Genomic DNA, 14,606 nt, shown 5'->3' with positions numbered 1-14,606 from the left:
GAGCTGGTGGATGCAGACAGACAAGTTGTCTGCAGGAATGCCTCTGGTGACCCCGGAGTGGATTGTTGTCACGACGGACGCCTCTTTGTCGGGCTGGGGAGCCCACTGCTTGGGAAGGACAGCGCAGGGGCTCTGGTCTCCTGCAGAGGCAAAGTGGTCTATCAACCTCCCGGAACTCAGAGCCATTCGGTTGGCGCTTTTGGAGTTCATCCCGGTACTGGCGTTGAAGCCAGTACGGGTCCTGTCGGACAATGCCACGGCTGTGGCCTATGTCAACCGCCAGGGAGGTACCAAGAGTGCCCCTCTAGCCAAGGAGGCCATGAATCTATGCCAGTGGGCGGAAGCGAACCTGGAACAGTTGTCAGCGGCCCACATTGCCGGAGTCATGAATGTCAAGGCGGACTTTCTCCGTCGCCATACCTTGGAGCCCGGAGAGTGGCAGCTATCTGCTCAGGCGTTCTTGGACATCACGAAGCGCTGGGGCCAGCCGAGCCTAGATCTGATGGCGTCATCGGCCAATTGCCAAGTGCCGCGCTTTTTCAGCAGAGGACGGGACCCTCGATCCCTGGGAGTAGATGCTCTTCTCCAACAGTGGCCGACACAAGAGCTTCTCTATGTGTTCCCGCCCTGGTGCGCTTTCTCAAGGGAGTTAATCACCTGCGCCCTCCTCTGCACTCAGTGGTGCCTGCGTGGAATCTCAACCTGGTGCTAAGAGCCTTGCAGAAGCCGCCTTTTGAACCCTTGTCGAGGGCATCTCTGAAAGACCTGACGTTGAAAGCAGTCTTTTTGGTGGCTATCACTTCAGCCAGAAGAGTTTCCGAGCTCCAGGCGCTCTCATGTAGAGAGCCTTTTCTGCAGTTCACTAAGGCAGGAGTGACTATTCGCACAGTGCCTTCCTTCCTGCCCAAGATTGTTTCTCGCTTCCATGTGAATCAGCAGCTTCCTTTCGTAGGGAGGACTACCCAGAGGAATACTCTGCTCTCAAATATCTGGATGTGAGACGAGTCATCATCAGATACTTGGAAGTGACCAATGATTTCCGGAAATCGGATCATCTGTTTGTCCTGTTTGCAGGTCCTCGTAAGGGTCTGCAGGCTGCTAAGCCTACAGTGGCAAGATGGGTCAAGGAAGCCATTGCAGCGGCTTATGTGGCCGCGGGGAAGGTGCCGCCTATCCAGCTGAAGGCTCACTCCACTAGAGCTCAGGCGGCCTCGATGGCAGAGGCCGGGTCCGTCTCCTTGGAAGAGATTTGCAAGGCGGCAACTTGGGCTTCGGCCCATACCTTCTCCAGGCATTACCGCTTGACTGTGGCTGCTCGGGCGGAGGCCCGGTTTGGAGCTTCAGTGTTGCGGTCAGGGATTTCAATGTCCCGCCCTGGGTGAGTACTGCTTCGGTACATCCCACCAGTCTATGGATTGATCAGCATGATGATATGGAAGGTAAAATTATGTATCATACCTGATAATTTTCTTTCCATTAATCATAGCTGATCAATCCATAGCCCCTCCCAGATATCTGTACTGTTTATATTCTGGTTGCATTTCAGGTTCAAGTTTAGTCTTCAGTTCCTGTTCAGGAGGACTTCGTGTTCTAGTTTTTCAATGAATTCTTCAAAGAGTTGAGACGAATTTGTGTTACAGTGAGCTGCTGCATTCCTCTCCCCTCCATTTTACGGGGCTGGATTGAGACTTAAATTCTGCCGGCGCTCCCTCCCGCTTCGTGCGGCAGTAGGGCAGCTTTGTACCCCTCCCGCTTCGGCGGTGTTAGGGTCAGTCAGCTCCTCCCGCAGTTGCGGTTGCAGGATAAGCCAGATTCCCCCGCATCGGCGGGTGTGGTGTCCCTCCCCCGCTCCGCGGGGATGAGCTGGACGGATTCCCCTCCCCCACTTGTGTGGGGATGAGCTGGGTTCATTCCCCTCCCCCGTTTTGGCGGTGGTGAGCTGGGCAGAGTGTCCCTTTGTGGGTGTAATTCTCTAAGTGCTGAGTCCTGCGGATGGAGCTTGGATATCGACATACTGAGGAGTTTCCGGCAGCACATGACCACATATAGGGAGGCAAAAGGATTGCTCTCTATCTCCACCTGCTGGTAGATGGACACAACCCACCAGTCTATGGATTGATCAGCTATGATTAATGGAAAGAAAATTATCAGGTATGATACATAATTTTACCTTCCCAAGCTGCAAAGGGCTAAAATAAAAAAAACTTATGCATCCAGCTTCTCTTACATAAGCACGCAATTATGGAATGCACTTCCAAACATCACGAAAAGAATGCACGACCTAACAAACTTCCGGAAATCGTTAAAAACCTACCTGTTCACAAAGGCATACCAGAAAGAACCAACCCAAACTCCTGAACTCTACAAAATAATCGAAACTCCTTCCGGAACTGGAAAAAATCGAACTCTCTCTCCTTGATCACTGAAAATACACTGTCATCTTTGAACATTAACACTAAACCACTCTATATTTCTCCTACCGGAATTGGTGATCGCCATTACGGTACTATGTGAGCCACACTGAGCCTGCAAATAGGTGGGAAAATATGGGAAACAAATGCAACAAATAAATAAATATTGTGATAAGGAAGAGGCTATCCTACCCTGGTTAGGCCCCTAGAGGGCGCTGTTCCCCTAAAATGTCCAGGGAGAAGGGCTGGGTGAGTCACTAGAGGGAGCCAGTAAGGGGATGTATAGCTGGAGGTCGCTAGGACCAGGGAGAGTCCTGGGGGTGGAAACAGGTGCAGCAGGTTATGGGCTGGGTCCTGTTTGGCCATTAACCACTTAATATCCCACCTGAGTTGTCAGGGAGGGAGGAGAGCTAGCCGCTGCAGAAGAGAGCTGGTAGCTGAAGCAGGAAGATCCCCATGGAAAGTACTGGCTGAGCCCTATGGCCTGGTGGTGAACTGTGTGTTACAAAGAAGGACTGAGTTAATACGGCTGGGGTAAGAAGGCCCTAGAGTATCAAGTATAAGAACTGTGTGCTACAAGGAAGGACTGTGTGTCCAGGACTGAGTTAGTACTGAGCCCAGATGCCTGTGTGGGAGGGCTCAGGGGGAAGAAATCTGTTGGGTATTGAACTGTGCAAGAAGAAATGTTTAAGCTGGAAGATTGCACTGAGTAAGAAGAAATAGTTAAGCTGGAAGAACTGTTTAAGCTTGTGAAAGTGTTTTAAGCTAAAAGAAGTGTGCCCCAGAGGCTGGAATAAAGATTTGTATGAGAAAATCCTGTTGAGACCTGACTATGTTTGCCTTTTTGGGAACCAGGTCACCCCGAGTAGAAAGGGGTAGTAGACTAATTTGCATAAAATCTGCATACTGAGAACCAGCTCACCCTGAGTGAAAGAGGGATCTGGGATCCTGAGGTGGGAGCTTCATCTTCACAATATTCAACAGACTAATAAAATCTGTCTTTTCTTTCTCTATAATATCACCAAAATTCATCCTTTCCTTTCTGAACACACTACCAAAACATTTATCCACACTCTTATCACTTCTCACTTAGACTATTGCAACTTGCTTCTCATAGGTTTCCCACTTAGCCATCTCTCTCCTCTTCAATCTGTTCAAAATTCTTCTGCACGACTAATATTCCACCAATGTTGCTATGCTCATATTAGCTCTCTCCTCAATTCACTTCTATCCATTTCTGCATACAGTTCAAACTCCTCTTATTGACTTACAAGTGCATTCACTGTGCAGCTCCTCAGTACCTCTCCACTCTTAGCTCTCTCTACACTTCTCCCCGGGAACTCCGTTCATCGGGTAAATCTCTCTTATCTTTACAAGTGCATTCACTGTGCAGCTCCTCAGTACCTCTCCACTCTTAGCTCTCTCTACACTTCTCCCCGGGAACTCCGTTCATCGGGTAAATCTCTCTTATCTGTATCCTTCTCCTCCACTGCCAGCTCCAGATTCCTTTCTTTTATCTTACTGCACCATATGCCTGGTATAGTCTTCCTAAGGCAGTACATCAAGCTCAATCTATGGCCGTCTTCAAATCTAGGCTAAAAGCCCACCTTTTTGATGCTGCTTTTAACTCTTAACCCCTGTTCACTTGTACAGTAGCTATGCACGCTTTATCATTCCCACCTTCGTAACATAGTAGTAAACGACAGCAGATAAAGACCTGAACGGTCCATCCAGTCTGCCCAACAAGATAAACTCATTTTACATGGTATGTAATACTTTATATGTATATCTGAGTTTGATTTATCCCTGCCTTTCTCAGGGCACAGACCGTAGAAGTCCGCCCTGCACCGCTTTTATTCTCCAAATACCGGCGGCGTCACCCAATGTCTGCTAAGATTCCATAGATCCATTCCTTCTAAACAGGATTCCTTTATGTTCATATGTTTGAATTCCATTACCATTTTCATCTCCACCACCTCCCGCGGGAGGGTATTCCACGTATTTACCACCCTTTCCGTAAAAAAAATACTTCCTGGCATTACTCCAGAGTCTGACCCCCTTCAACTTCAATTCACGTCCTCTAGTTCTACCACCTTCCAGTCTCCGGAAAAGGTTCATATGCGGATTAATACCTTTCAAATATTTGAACGTCTGTATCATGTCACCCGTTTCTCCTTTCCTCCAAGGTATACATGTTCAGGTCGGCAAGTCTCTCCTCATACGGTTTGCAACGCAAATCCCATACCATTTTCGTAGCTTTACTTTGCACCTTATCCCTTATTTGTCCTATTTGTCTGTCCTGAGTGTAAGCTCTGCTGAGCAGGGACTGTCTCTTTGTGTTCAAGTGTAGAGCGCTGCGTATGTCTAGTAACGCTATAGAAATGATAAGTAGTAATAGTAGGAATGCCCCACTAAGTACAAAAGGTTGGGAGCCACTGCACTATGGAATGGAGACCCGCTTTAGTCACAAGGGGTTTTTAAATCATCTGTCAGCTTTGGGCTTCTAGATTTATGGTTGAACTAATTATAGCCAGGTGCAGCTCTTTTGAGGAGTTGGGGGGGGGGCTTAACTATTGAGTTCAATCAGCACCTCCAATCTTTTTCAAATACTGGGTCTCATGGTCCTGTGGCTCAGAAAGTTTACTTGCTCTGTAACAATTTATCTATCAGCATCGCATACAACACAGATCCAGACTTAAAGCCAATTAAACTTGTGCATAATACAAATCTCTACACAAAGAATATGCAGGTTTCCTTACTGTTCTTGAAACCTCTGGAACCAGCATCTCCCCAATCTCCAAACTCCACCTCAGTGGTGGCTGCCTCTAAAGCCCAGGAAGAAGCAAATAAAGAAAGCCAGAGTGAGGCTTGGAACGCACTAAAGGCTACTGAAGCCTGAAAATGAAGCTTGCACACTGAGAAAGGTGACTGGAGTATGAAAATGAAGCTTTCTGCATACTGAGCCTATTGGGACACCAGAACGAGGCTTGGAATACACTGAGACGAAGCACCAAAATGAGGCTTGGAATAGAATGACAGAAAGACTCAATGAGGTTGGATAAAAAAGGAGAGGATGTGAGCCTATCTAGTCCATTCGTGAGTTGAAGCCAGTGGGTGGAGCTTACCGCAGTTTTAGTACACCCAAACAAATAGCAAAAGGTTATTATTAGAAACTAGTGGAACCCAGCCGTTTCCTCAATAATGAAACCCTAGAAAGGCTCTATTGTAAGTGATTTTTTTGGTCTGTCCCCTGCCCTCCTCTCCATGTCCAGCGATTCTCCTCTTTCCTGCCCTCCCATCCAGGGCCGTGCATAGGGTCTCTGGCGGCCCTCCCCCCCCCCCGTGAAAATGATCGCTCACCACTGACAGGAATTATCAGCAATATTATTAGAAACAAATTGCTATACATTGCAAAATAAGATAGCAGATGTAAATTCTCAAAGTGGACATATTCCAAACACTAAAATGAAAATAAAATGATTTTTTTCTACCTTTGTTGTCTGGTGACTTTCTTTTTCTGATCATGCTGGCCCAGTATCCGATTTTGCTGCTATCTGTCCTCTTAACTCCGTTTCCAGGGTTTCCTTTCCTCCTTTCTTCTTCATTTCTGGTCCTCAGCTTCTGCCTATTTTCTTCATCCATGTGCAGTTTTTCTCCTCTCTTCCTTTTCCCTCATTTCATCTCCTTCATCTCTCTTCCCTCCCCTCTATGTCCAGCAATTTCTCCTCTCTCCCTGAGCCCTGCCCTCCCATCCATGCTCCTCTGTCCCCTGCCCCTTCCATTCATCCCTATCCAGCAATTCCCCTCTCTCCCTGAGCCCTGCCCTGCAATCCATATCCATCCATCCCCTCCATTCATCCCTATCCAGCAATTCCCCTCTCTCCCTGAGCCCTGCCCTCCCAATCCATGCCCATCCATGCTCCTCTGTCCCCTGCCCCCTCCATTCATCCCTTTCCAGCAATTCCCCTCTCTCCCTGAGCCCTGCCCTCCCAATCCATGCCCATCCATGCTCCTCTGTCCCCTGCCCCCTCCATTCATCCTTTTCCAGCAATTCCCCTCTCTCCCTGAGCCCTGCCCTCCCAATCAATGCCCATCCATGCTCCTCTGACCCCTGCCCCCTCCATTCATCCTTTTCCAGCAATTCCCCTCTCTCCCTGAGCCCTGCCCCTCCCATCCATGCTCCTCTGTCACCCTCCATTAATCCCTATCCAGCAATTCCCCTCTCTCCCTTCCATGACCCCCCCTCGCATCCATGCTCCTCTCTCTCCTCTCGCTCCCATGTCCCATCATGTCCCAGTTGGCCTGGCCTGCCCTCTTCTCCCCTCCCCATTCGCATCCATGCTCTCGTCTCTCCCCTGCCCTCCCGCTCCCATTGTTCAACTGCCTGCCCTCTTCTCTCCCCCCAACATCCCTTTTCTTTTTTTTCTTTTTAAATTTACCTCCGTGGCGGTCCAGCAGCGTCAGTGAAGGAGGCGGCGCTCGCGCTCCCGACGTCTCTAGCCTTCCCTTCACTGTGTTCCGCCTTCTTCTGACGTCAAGGAAATGACGTCAGAAGAAGGCGGAACACAGCGAAGGAAAGGCTAGAGACGTCGGGAGCGCCGCCTCCTTCACTGACGCTGCGCTGCTGGACCACCACGGAGGTAAATTTAAAAAGAAAAAAAAAAAGAAAAGGGATGAGGGGGGGAGAAGGGGGCGGGAAGTTGAACAATGGGAGCGGGAGGGCGAGCGAGGTGAGCATGGTGCGGCGGCGCCCCCCAGAGGGAGGCGTCCCCCTGCCATGCTTACCTCGCTTACCGTGTTGGCACGGCCCTGCTCCCATCCGTGTCCCGCGATTCTCTCCTCTACTGTCCTCTCTCCCATCCTATCCATGTCTATCAATTCTCCCTTCCCTCTTACTGTTCTGCCCTCTGCCTTCATTACGTTTTGACACGAGGGCGGGGCAGTGAGGGGAAATGGAACCCTGGAGGCTGTCTGACGTCATCAGATGTTACGAACCCAGGCAGCCAGACAAGGATGGAACGTTGGAGGTGCAAATTATTATATAGGATAGGATCTGGGAAGCTTTCAAATAAATTAAAAAGCTGTCCAATAAGTAAAAAAAAAAAAACAACAACAAAACTTTTGTCCTCACCTTTTAAGGCACTACCTATCCAATTGAAGCAGCTTTAGACTTGTTACAGATGGAGTAACAATAACAAAACGACAATGTAAATGCAGCAGCTGATAGGTTTGCTTGTTTTGTTTTGAGTAAACGGGGATGACGGCTGCGCCGGGAAGGGGAAAGTCAGACTATCTTAATTGGCTTCATTGCTTACAACGGACTTCATAGGCTCACTTCCACTTCTGTTTATGAAACCTCCCTGAGACAGGCTTACACACATCGTCTCCTGTTTTAGCCAACCTCCTCGTCACAGTGCATTCCAAGCCTCACTCTGATGGTCCAATAGCCTTTCTCACTGTGTTCCAAGCCTCGCTCTGATGGTCCAATAGCCTTTCTCACTGTTTACAAGCCTCACTCTGATGGTCCAATGGCCTTTCTCACTGTGTTCCAAGCCTCGCTCTGATGGTCCAATAGCCTTTCTCACTGTGTTGCAAGCCTCACTCTGATAGTCCAATAGCCTTTCTCACTGTGTTCCAAGCCTCGCTCTGGTTTTCTCCATTCGTTCCTCTTCCTGTATCTGTTTCCGAGGCTTTTGGATTATGGAGAGAGTCAAAGACCGTAAGGAAAGCTAAAATTCTTTCTGTCTAGTTTGTGTTGTGCACAAGTTTCATTGGCTTTAGTGTTGGTGGACAGATTGTTACGGTGCCACACATAGTCCTCGCTTGGAGACAAGTGAACTTATTGGAAAAGGATTGGAAAAGCCCCCACTCACTCCCCAAAAGAGCTGCTCCTGGGCCATAAGTAATTGGACCTTAAATGTAGAAGCCCAAAGCTGACACTGATTAAAAGAAAACAACTCAACCGTTGTGACTAGAGTGGGTCTCCATTCCATAGTGCAGTGGCTCCTAATCTTTTGTACTGGTGGTTCCTCACCTTCCCCCCCCCAAATCCCAAGGCTTTGTCTTCCTAATTTGGTTAATCTTGTGGCTTCAGGTTATAATAGCAGTTAGGATATCTGGGTTTAAGAAAGGTTTAGTTGAGTTTCTGGAGGAAAAGGCCATAGTCTGCTGTTGAGATAAACATGGGGGAAGCCACTGCTGGCCCTGGGATTCATAACCTGGAATCCTGCTTCGCTTTAGGATTCTGCATGGAATCTTGCTACTCTGGGACTGGAAGAGTTAACATTTTGTCTGGGAAAAATGTAAGAAATTGTCCTAAGTGAGTAACCGAGATTGGATAGCAGAGCCGGTAGTGGGAGGCGGGGATAGTGCGGGGCAGACTTATACGGTCTGTGCCAGAGCCGGTGGTGGGAGGCGGGGATAGTGCTGGGCAGACTTATACGGTCTATGCCAGAGCCGGTGGTTGGGAGGCGGGGCTAGTGCTGGGCAGACTTATATGGTCTGTGCCCTGAAGAGCACAGGTACAAATCAAAGTAGGGTATACACAAAAGTAGCACACATGAGTTGTCTTGTTGGGCAGACTGGATGGACCGTGCAGGTCTTTTTCTGCCGTCATTTACTATGTTACTAACAAAAGCTAGTTTAGCAGATTCCACTTTATATTGTGAAAAGAAGGGCAGAACGTACAAATATAAGTCATTGTTTACTACAGATCTCTTTATTTATGTTGACAGAACGGCCTTAAGATAAGAGAGGTTAAAAAAGGTCTGAAACTGACCATTCCATTACGTTACTTCCCATTATTCCAGGATGAGTGGGTAGACATGTCCATCGACCAGCTGGTGGAGATAGAGAATAGAAAACTGAGCACCACTACATAGCCAGGCGCTAGCAGTCCAGTTCTCCAGTATCTTCTGTCTCCAGCAGGTGGATGGACGTACTTCCTCTGTCTCTGGATCCGAGGCCTCAGCTCCTGGCCCAGTTGGTCAACTGGCTCCCAGTTGAGTGAGGGTTTGTGTGGTGCAGACATACCTGGTGGTGCTGGGGCCCTGTCTTACCTCTCGCCTGGAGTAATTGTGTTTTCTGCGCTTCCCCTGTCTCTCCTCTGGTGGTGCCTGTTCAGCAACCTAAAAAAAGAAAAATAGAGGATCTTCTGTCTTTGAAGTATTGGCAGTAAGGGGAGAGTTCCCAGACCAGCGGGGTGGAGGGGGCTCTGCATGCCCCTAGCGCAGGATCCAGGCAGTGAGTTTTCCGGTCCTCTCTTGGGTCTTGGGCGTCGTACACGGAGCAGCATGGTTTCCCTTTGTCTTTGAGCCGGTGCTTTGCAAAAAAACAAGTAACCGGGGTGGTTTTTTCCCCTTGGCGGCGGTTCCAGCGGACTTTTCTTTAGCATTGCGGCCCCTGCAAAAAGGTTGAAGTGCTGCTCCTCATGTGGAAGGCTGCGCTCCTCCTTGGGCCACTGCATGGTGTACAGGCTGGTTACCCCGAGTGGAGGTGGGGATTCCGGCTACGTGTCTGGGGCAGATTATATTTCTCAACAGGAAGCCTCCGGCTCCCCGATGTAGCTGCTTGGCTTCTTGGCTCAGTTGGAGGCTGGAGCGTCGGCCATTTTGCCTGCAGCAGACCACGAGGCTCTCATGCTGGCTGCAGAGGAGGTGGGGATCTTTTCGGGGAGGTTGCCAGGTCAGGACATACCCTTCTCACCCAAGTTTGTGTTGCTCCAGGCCTATCTGATGAAGCAGGGGGTTTCTCCTTAACTGTCTTTGGTGGCTTCGGGGAATGTGGAGGTGGGAGTGGCCCTTCCTCCTCCCAAAAGATCTCGTTCAGCCCCAGTAGATGACCCCACAGAGACTTGGTCTCAGGTCGCTCCCCTGTCAGAGGCACGGTCGGTCTGCTCAGAGGGCCCCTCCATTGCGGAACCTCTGGAGGTGGGGGAGCTCCCTTGAGGGGAGGGAAATGACCCTCATGTGCTCTGGCTTTTCCAGATGGACGAGTTAGACTCCCTGATTTCTGAGGCGCTGGAAGCATTCTCCTTTGATGAACCCATGGAGGATTCTGCGGGAGCCCAGCAGGCTAGCCTTGTGAGGGGCCTCCAGGGTCCATCCAAGGCGTTCCCTATGCACCCGGATATCCAGAAGCTGATTTCCGCGGAATATAGCACTCCTGACTTGGGCCTTAGGGTGGGGAAATCCATGGCCTGTCTCTACCCTTTGGTGCCGGAAGAGAAGGAGAAGTTGGCCTTTCCTAAGGTGGATTTGTTGGTGACGGCGGGTACCAAGAAGACCACTTTGCTGGTTAAAGGGGTAGCCTTGAAGGACCTTTAGGATATGAAGTTGGAGCAGGCCCTGAAGCAGGCCTTTGAGGTGGCCGCCTTGGATCTGCAGGCAGCTATTTGCAGTTCCTTTGTTGCCCGTGCTTGTTTGTAATGGCACCAAAGGTCTGGGGCCTGGAGTTGTAGGGCGGCGAGGATGGAAGCAGGCCTTGCTTATTTGGTGGATGCAATGTATACATGCTGCAGGCTTTGATCATTGGCAGTCACCGTGAGATGCCAGCTGTGGCTACAGGCTTGGTCAGCAGATGGCGCCTCTAAGGCCTGGCTTATCAAGTTATCCTTTCGGGTGAAATTGCTGTTTGGTGAGGACCTTAGCAATCTGGTTAAGGACCTAGGGGAGTCTAGATCTCAGAGGCTGCAGGAGGACAGGCCTCGGGCTCCCGGTTGTTAGATGGGTCCTGCTCGTGCTTGTTTTCGTGACAAGAAGATGTATAAGCCAGGTCGCCTGGCCTTCGGCCAGAGACCACAGTTCCAGTCCCAACAATCTTCCTTTCGGGAGGACAGGAAGAGTACAGGGAAGTCGGGGCGGGCGGTTGCTGCTTCCCGTCAGTTGCAATGATGTCATGCCGACCCACTCGTCAACGCATTTTTGTATGGAGACCCTTCAGTCTGTAATTGCCTCAGTGAGGGAGGGGGAGTTTCTCACTTTGCTTGATCTTATGGAGACATACCTCCATATTTCTATTTGAGGCCCTCATCAGCAGTTCCTTCGCTTTGCTGTGTTGGACTGTCATTTCAAATTTTGGGCCCTCTCATTCGGCCTGTCCACGGCCCAGAGGACCTTTTCCAAGGTCATGGTTGTGGTGGTGGCCTTTCTGCGAAAGCAGGGAATCCGGGTTCATCTATACCTGGACGACTGGCTGATTTGGGCGTCTTCTTATCAGGACAGCATGGAGACGACCCACTATGGTTCGCCTTCTGCAGTCATTGGGGTGGGTGTTCAATTTCGACACAAGCTGCCTGATCCTGTCGCAATGCCTGTAGTATTTAGGCATCCTCTTCGATACCCAGTGCGCTTGAGTCTTTCTTCCAGATGGATGGCGTAGAAAGTTGGCAGGCCACGTGAGGTCGCTTCTCTTGATTTCCCGGTTACAGGCTGGGATATGTGCAGGTCCTGGGCTCCATGACAGCAGCAATGGAGATGATGCCTTGGGCAAGGGCGCACATGCGCCTGCTGCAATGGTATTTACTCAGCCGTTGGTCTCCGGTGTCAGAGGACTACAGCGTCCGGCTTGCTTGGACATTGGCTGCCAGACAGAGCATGCGGAGGTGGCTCTGCCGTTTGTCGTTAAGTCAGGGCATGCCCTTCCGATTTTGCATTGGGAGGTAGTGACCACAGTTGCCACCTTGTCGGGCTGGGGAGCCTATTACAGGGGTCACCTGGCTCAGGGCTCTTGGTGTCCGAGGGAAGCTCGCTGGCCTATCAATCAGCTGGAGCACCGAGCAGTTCAGAGGGCTCTGCAGACCTTTGCCTCTCTGTTGCAAGGGGCCCCAGTTTGGGTTTTCTCGTACAATGTGATGGCAGTGGCCTATATCAACGTGCAAGGGGGTACTCGCAGCAGTCAGCTGGCAATAGAGTCCAGCCTGTTGATGGCCTGGGCAGAGAGTCATCTGCCTTTCCTCACATCGCAGGGGCTATCAACATGGAAGCCGATTTTCTCAGTCGACATGTGCTGGATCCTGGTGAGTGGGAGCTGTCGGCAGGGGCATTTCAACTTGTGTTGAGCTGTTGGGGTCTTCCATGTCTGGACCTCATGGCCACAAGGCCCAATGCCAAGGTTCCCCAGTTTTTCAGCCTTCGCGGGGAGCATGACTCCTTGGGTCTGCATGCCCTGCTGCAACCGTGGCTGGAGGGGAGCTTACTGTTTCCCTTTCTCGCGTGACCAATGTTGGGCCACCACTTTTCTCAGCAGACGGCCATTCGGGGCAAGGTGATCCTGGCTGAGGCATCTGTGGTATGTGGATCTAGTCAGGCTCCTGGACGCCGCTGTGTCTTCCTCAGAAACAAGGTCTCCTCCAGCAGGGCCCGGTGTCCCTGGAGCATTCCTCCCCCTTTGGTCTTTCAGCCTGTCCCTCGAGAGGACTCGGCTGAGGAAGAAAGGCTATTTGGATCCCATCATTGCAATCTTGCTCCGAGCCAGAAGGTGATCTTCTTCATCGGCCTATGCCCATGTTTGGTGTATTTTTGAGGGCTGGTGCAAGGAGAGGTGTTTAGATCCCTTTGTCTCTTCTGTTGGTCACATTCTGGCTTTCCTGCAACAAGGGATGCACAAGGGGTTGGTGCTGAGTTCCTTGAAGTTTCAGGTGGCAGCTCTGGCTTGTTTCCGAGGGCGTTTGCAGTACTCCTGTTTGGTGGCACATCCTGATGTGGTGTGTTTTCTGAAGGGAGTGGGTCGCCTTTGGCCGCCCTGTCTGGAATGGGACCTCAGTCTGGTTCTTCGGGCGCCTCAGCATCCCCCATTTGACCATCTTCGTAAGGCTACCTTGAAAGATCTTTCTCTGAAGACTGTATTTTTGGTGGCCATTACGTCAGCCCGTTGCACTTCAGAGCTTCAGGTGCTTTCTTGTAGGGTCCCTTTTCTCAGAAGCAGGGGTTTCTCGTCGGATGGTGTCCTCTTACCCAGGTTGTCTCATCCTTCCATATTAATCTGTGGCGCTTCCTGCCTTTCAGCGAGAGGATGTGGGGAACCAGTACTCCTCCTTGTGGCTTCTGGAAATTCGGAGAGCTCTTCTGCATTACCTGGAGGCGACTAAAGACTTTTGTTGTTCAGATAGACTCTTTGTACTGTTTGTACTGTTTGGTAAGCAGAAGTTGGGTGTCTTGGCATCCAAGACATCCATTGCCCGCTGGTTGAAGGAGGCGGTGGCTTCTGCCAGGACATCCAAGCCATCCATTGCCCGCTGGTTGAAGGAGGCGGTGGCTTCTGCCAGGACATCCAAGCCATCCATTGCCCGCTGGTTGAAGGAGGCGGTTACTTCTGCCTATGTCCTGACAGGGAAGGCTTTGCCTCTGGTTCTAAAGGCGCATTCTACCAGGTGGGTGTCTGCGTCTTGAGCTGAGGTCTTCTTGTCTTCTCCAGTGTATATCTGTAGGGTGGCAACGTGGTCTTCTTTGCATAACTTCAGTAGACATTATAGGGTGGATGTGGCCACGTGGTCAGAGGCGGCCTTTGGAGCGTCACTATTTCAGGAAGCAGTGCCGACTACCCACAGTTGTAGGGAGTGCTTTTGAACATTCCACGCATCTTGGAGTAGTGGGAAGTAACGTAATTGAAGAAGAAATTAGGTCTTTACCTGATCATTTTTTTCCATTAGTTCTTACGTCTTTTTTGGTTGCTCTGCACTCTGTTCTGGATCCTGTCTTCCAGGGGTATTGTTACGATTCTTCCAGCGTTAGTTTTGGCTGGTTGCTGACCATGCACCTCCTGGTGTGTTGGTTTTCCTTTAGCTTGAGAACGATATTGGAGAACTGAGCTTCTAGCACGTGGCTGTGTACTGGTGCTCAGTTCTATATTCTCTATCTCCACCTGCTGGTCGATGGACATGACTACTCACTTGTCCTGGAATAGTGTGAAGAACTAGTGGAAAGAAAATGATCAGGTAAGACCTAATTTCTCCGTATTTAGGATAGGTGTCTCCTTTTGGAAAAGTAAATCATACTCTGTGTTTAACTAAAGAGAACAGGTTATAAATGTTAGTCTATTAAATGTAGATGAGAAATACTGTGTAATAGGCTTTTTCCATTGTACTATGTCCTTATACAATATTTGCTTAGATTAAGTTCAGCATTCTAAAAAGATACTTTTATGATGCTATGAAATTCTGTGTAGATGGATCAATTATTTATTTATTATTTATTTATT

At 49.9% G+C, this 14,606-nt stretch overlaps 2 protein-coding genes across 3 annotated transcripts in view; one reads left to right on the top strand and one right to left on the bottom strand.

The window, feature by feature from the left end:
- The window catches only part of LOC115463887 (protein ZNF783-like), a 37,102-nt gene extending 31,855 nt beyond the window's left edge, over positions 1-5,247 (bottom strand). For both annotated transcript variants that reach the window (XM_030194571.1, XM_030194570.1), the window contains exon 1: positions 5,171-5,247. In XM_030194571.1, the coding sequence (XP_030050431.1) occupies positions 5,171-5,197 (27 nt within the window). In that variant the 5' untranslated portion in view covers positions 5,198-5,247. The remainder of the gene's footprint in view (positions 1-5,170) is intronic.
- Positions 1-14,606, top strand: part of LOC115481199 — a 202,175-nt gene that overhangs the window by 169,909 nt on the left and 17,660 nt on the right. Inside the window, 3 exon segments of the mRNA XM_030220625.1 lie at positions 10,397-10,714; positions 11,839-12,426; positions 13,415-13,779. Of these exon segments, the coding sequence (XP_030076485.1) occupies positions 10,397-10,714; positions 11,839-12,426; positions 13,415-13,779 (1,271 nt within the window).

The sequence above is a fragment of the Microcaecilia unicolor genome, chromosome 1 (genome assembly GCF_901765095.1).
Source record: "Microcaecilia unicolor chromosome 1, aMicUni1.1, whole genome shotgun sequence".
NCBI lineage: Eukaryota > Metazoa > Chordata > Amphibia > Gymnophiona > Siphonopidae > Microcaecilia > Microcaecilia unicolor.
The sequence above is the reverse complement of the archived record's forward strand: the minus strand, read 5'-3'. Positions and strand labels throughout refer to the sequence as shown.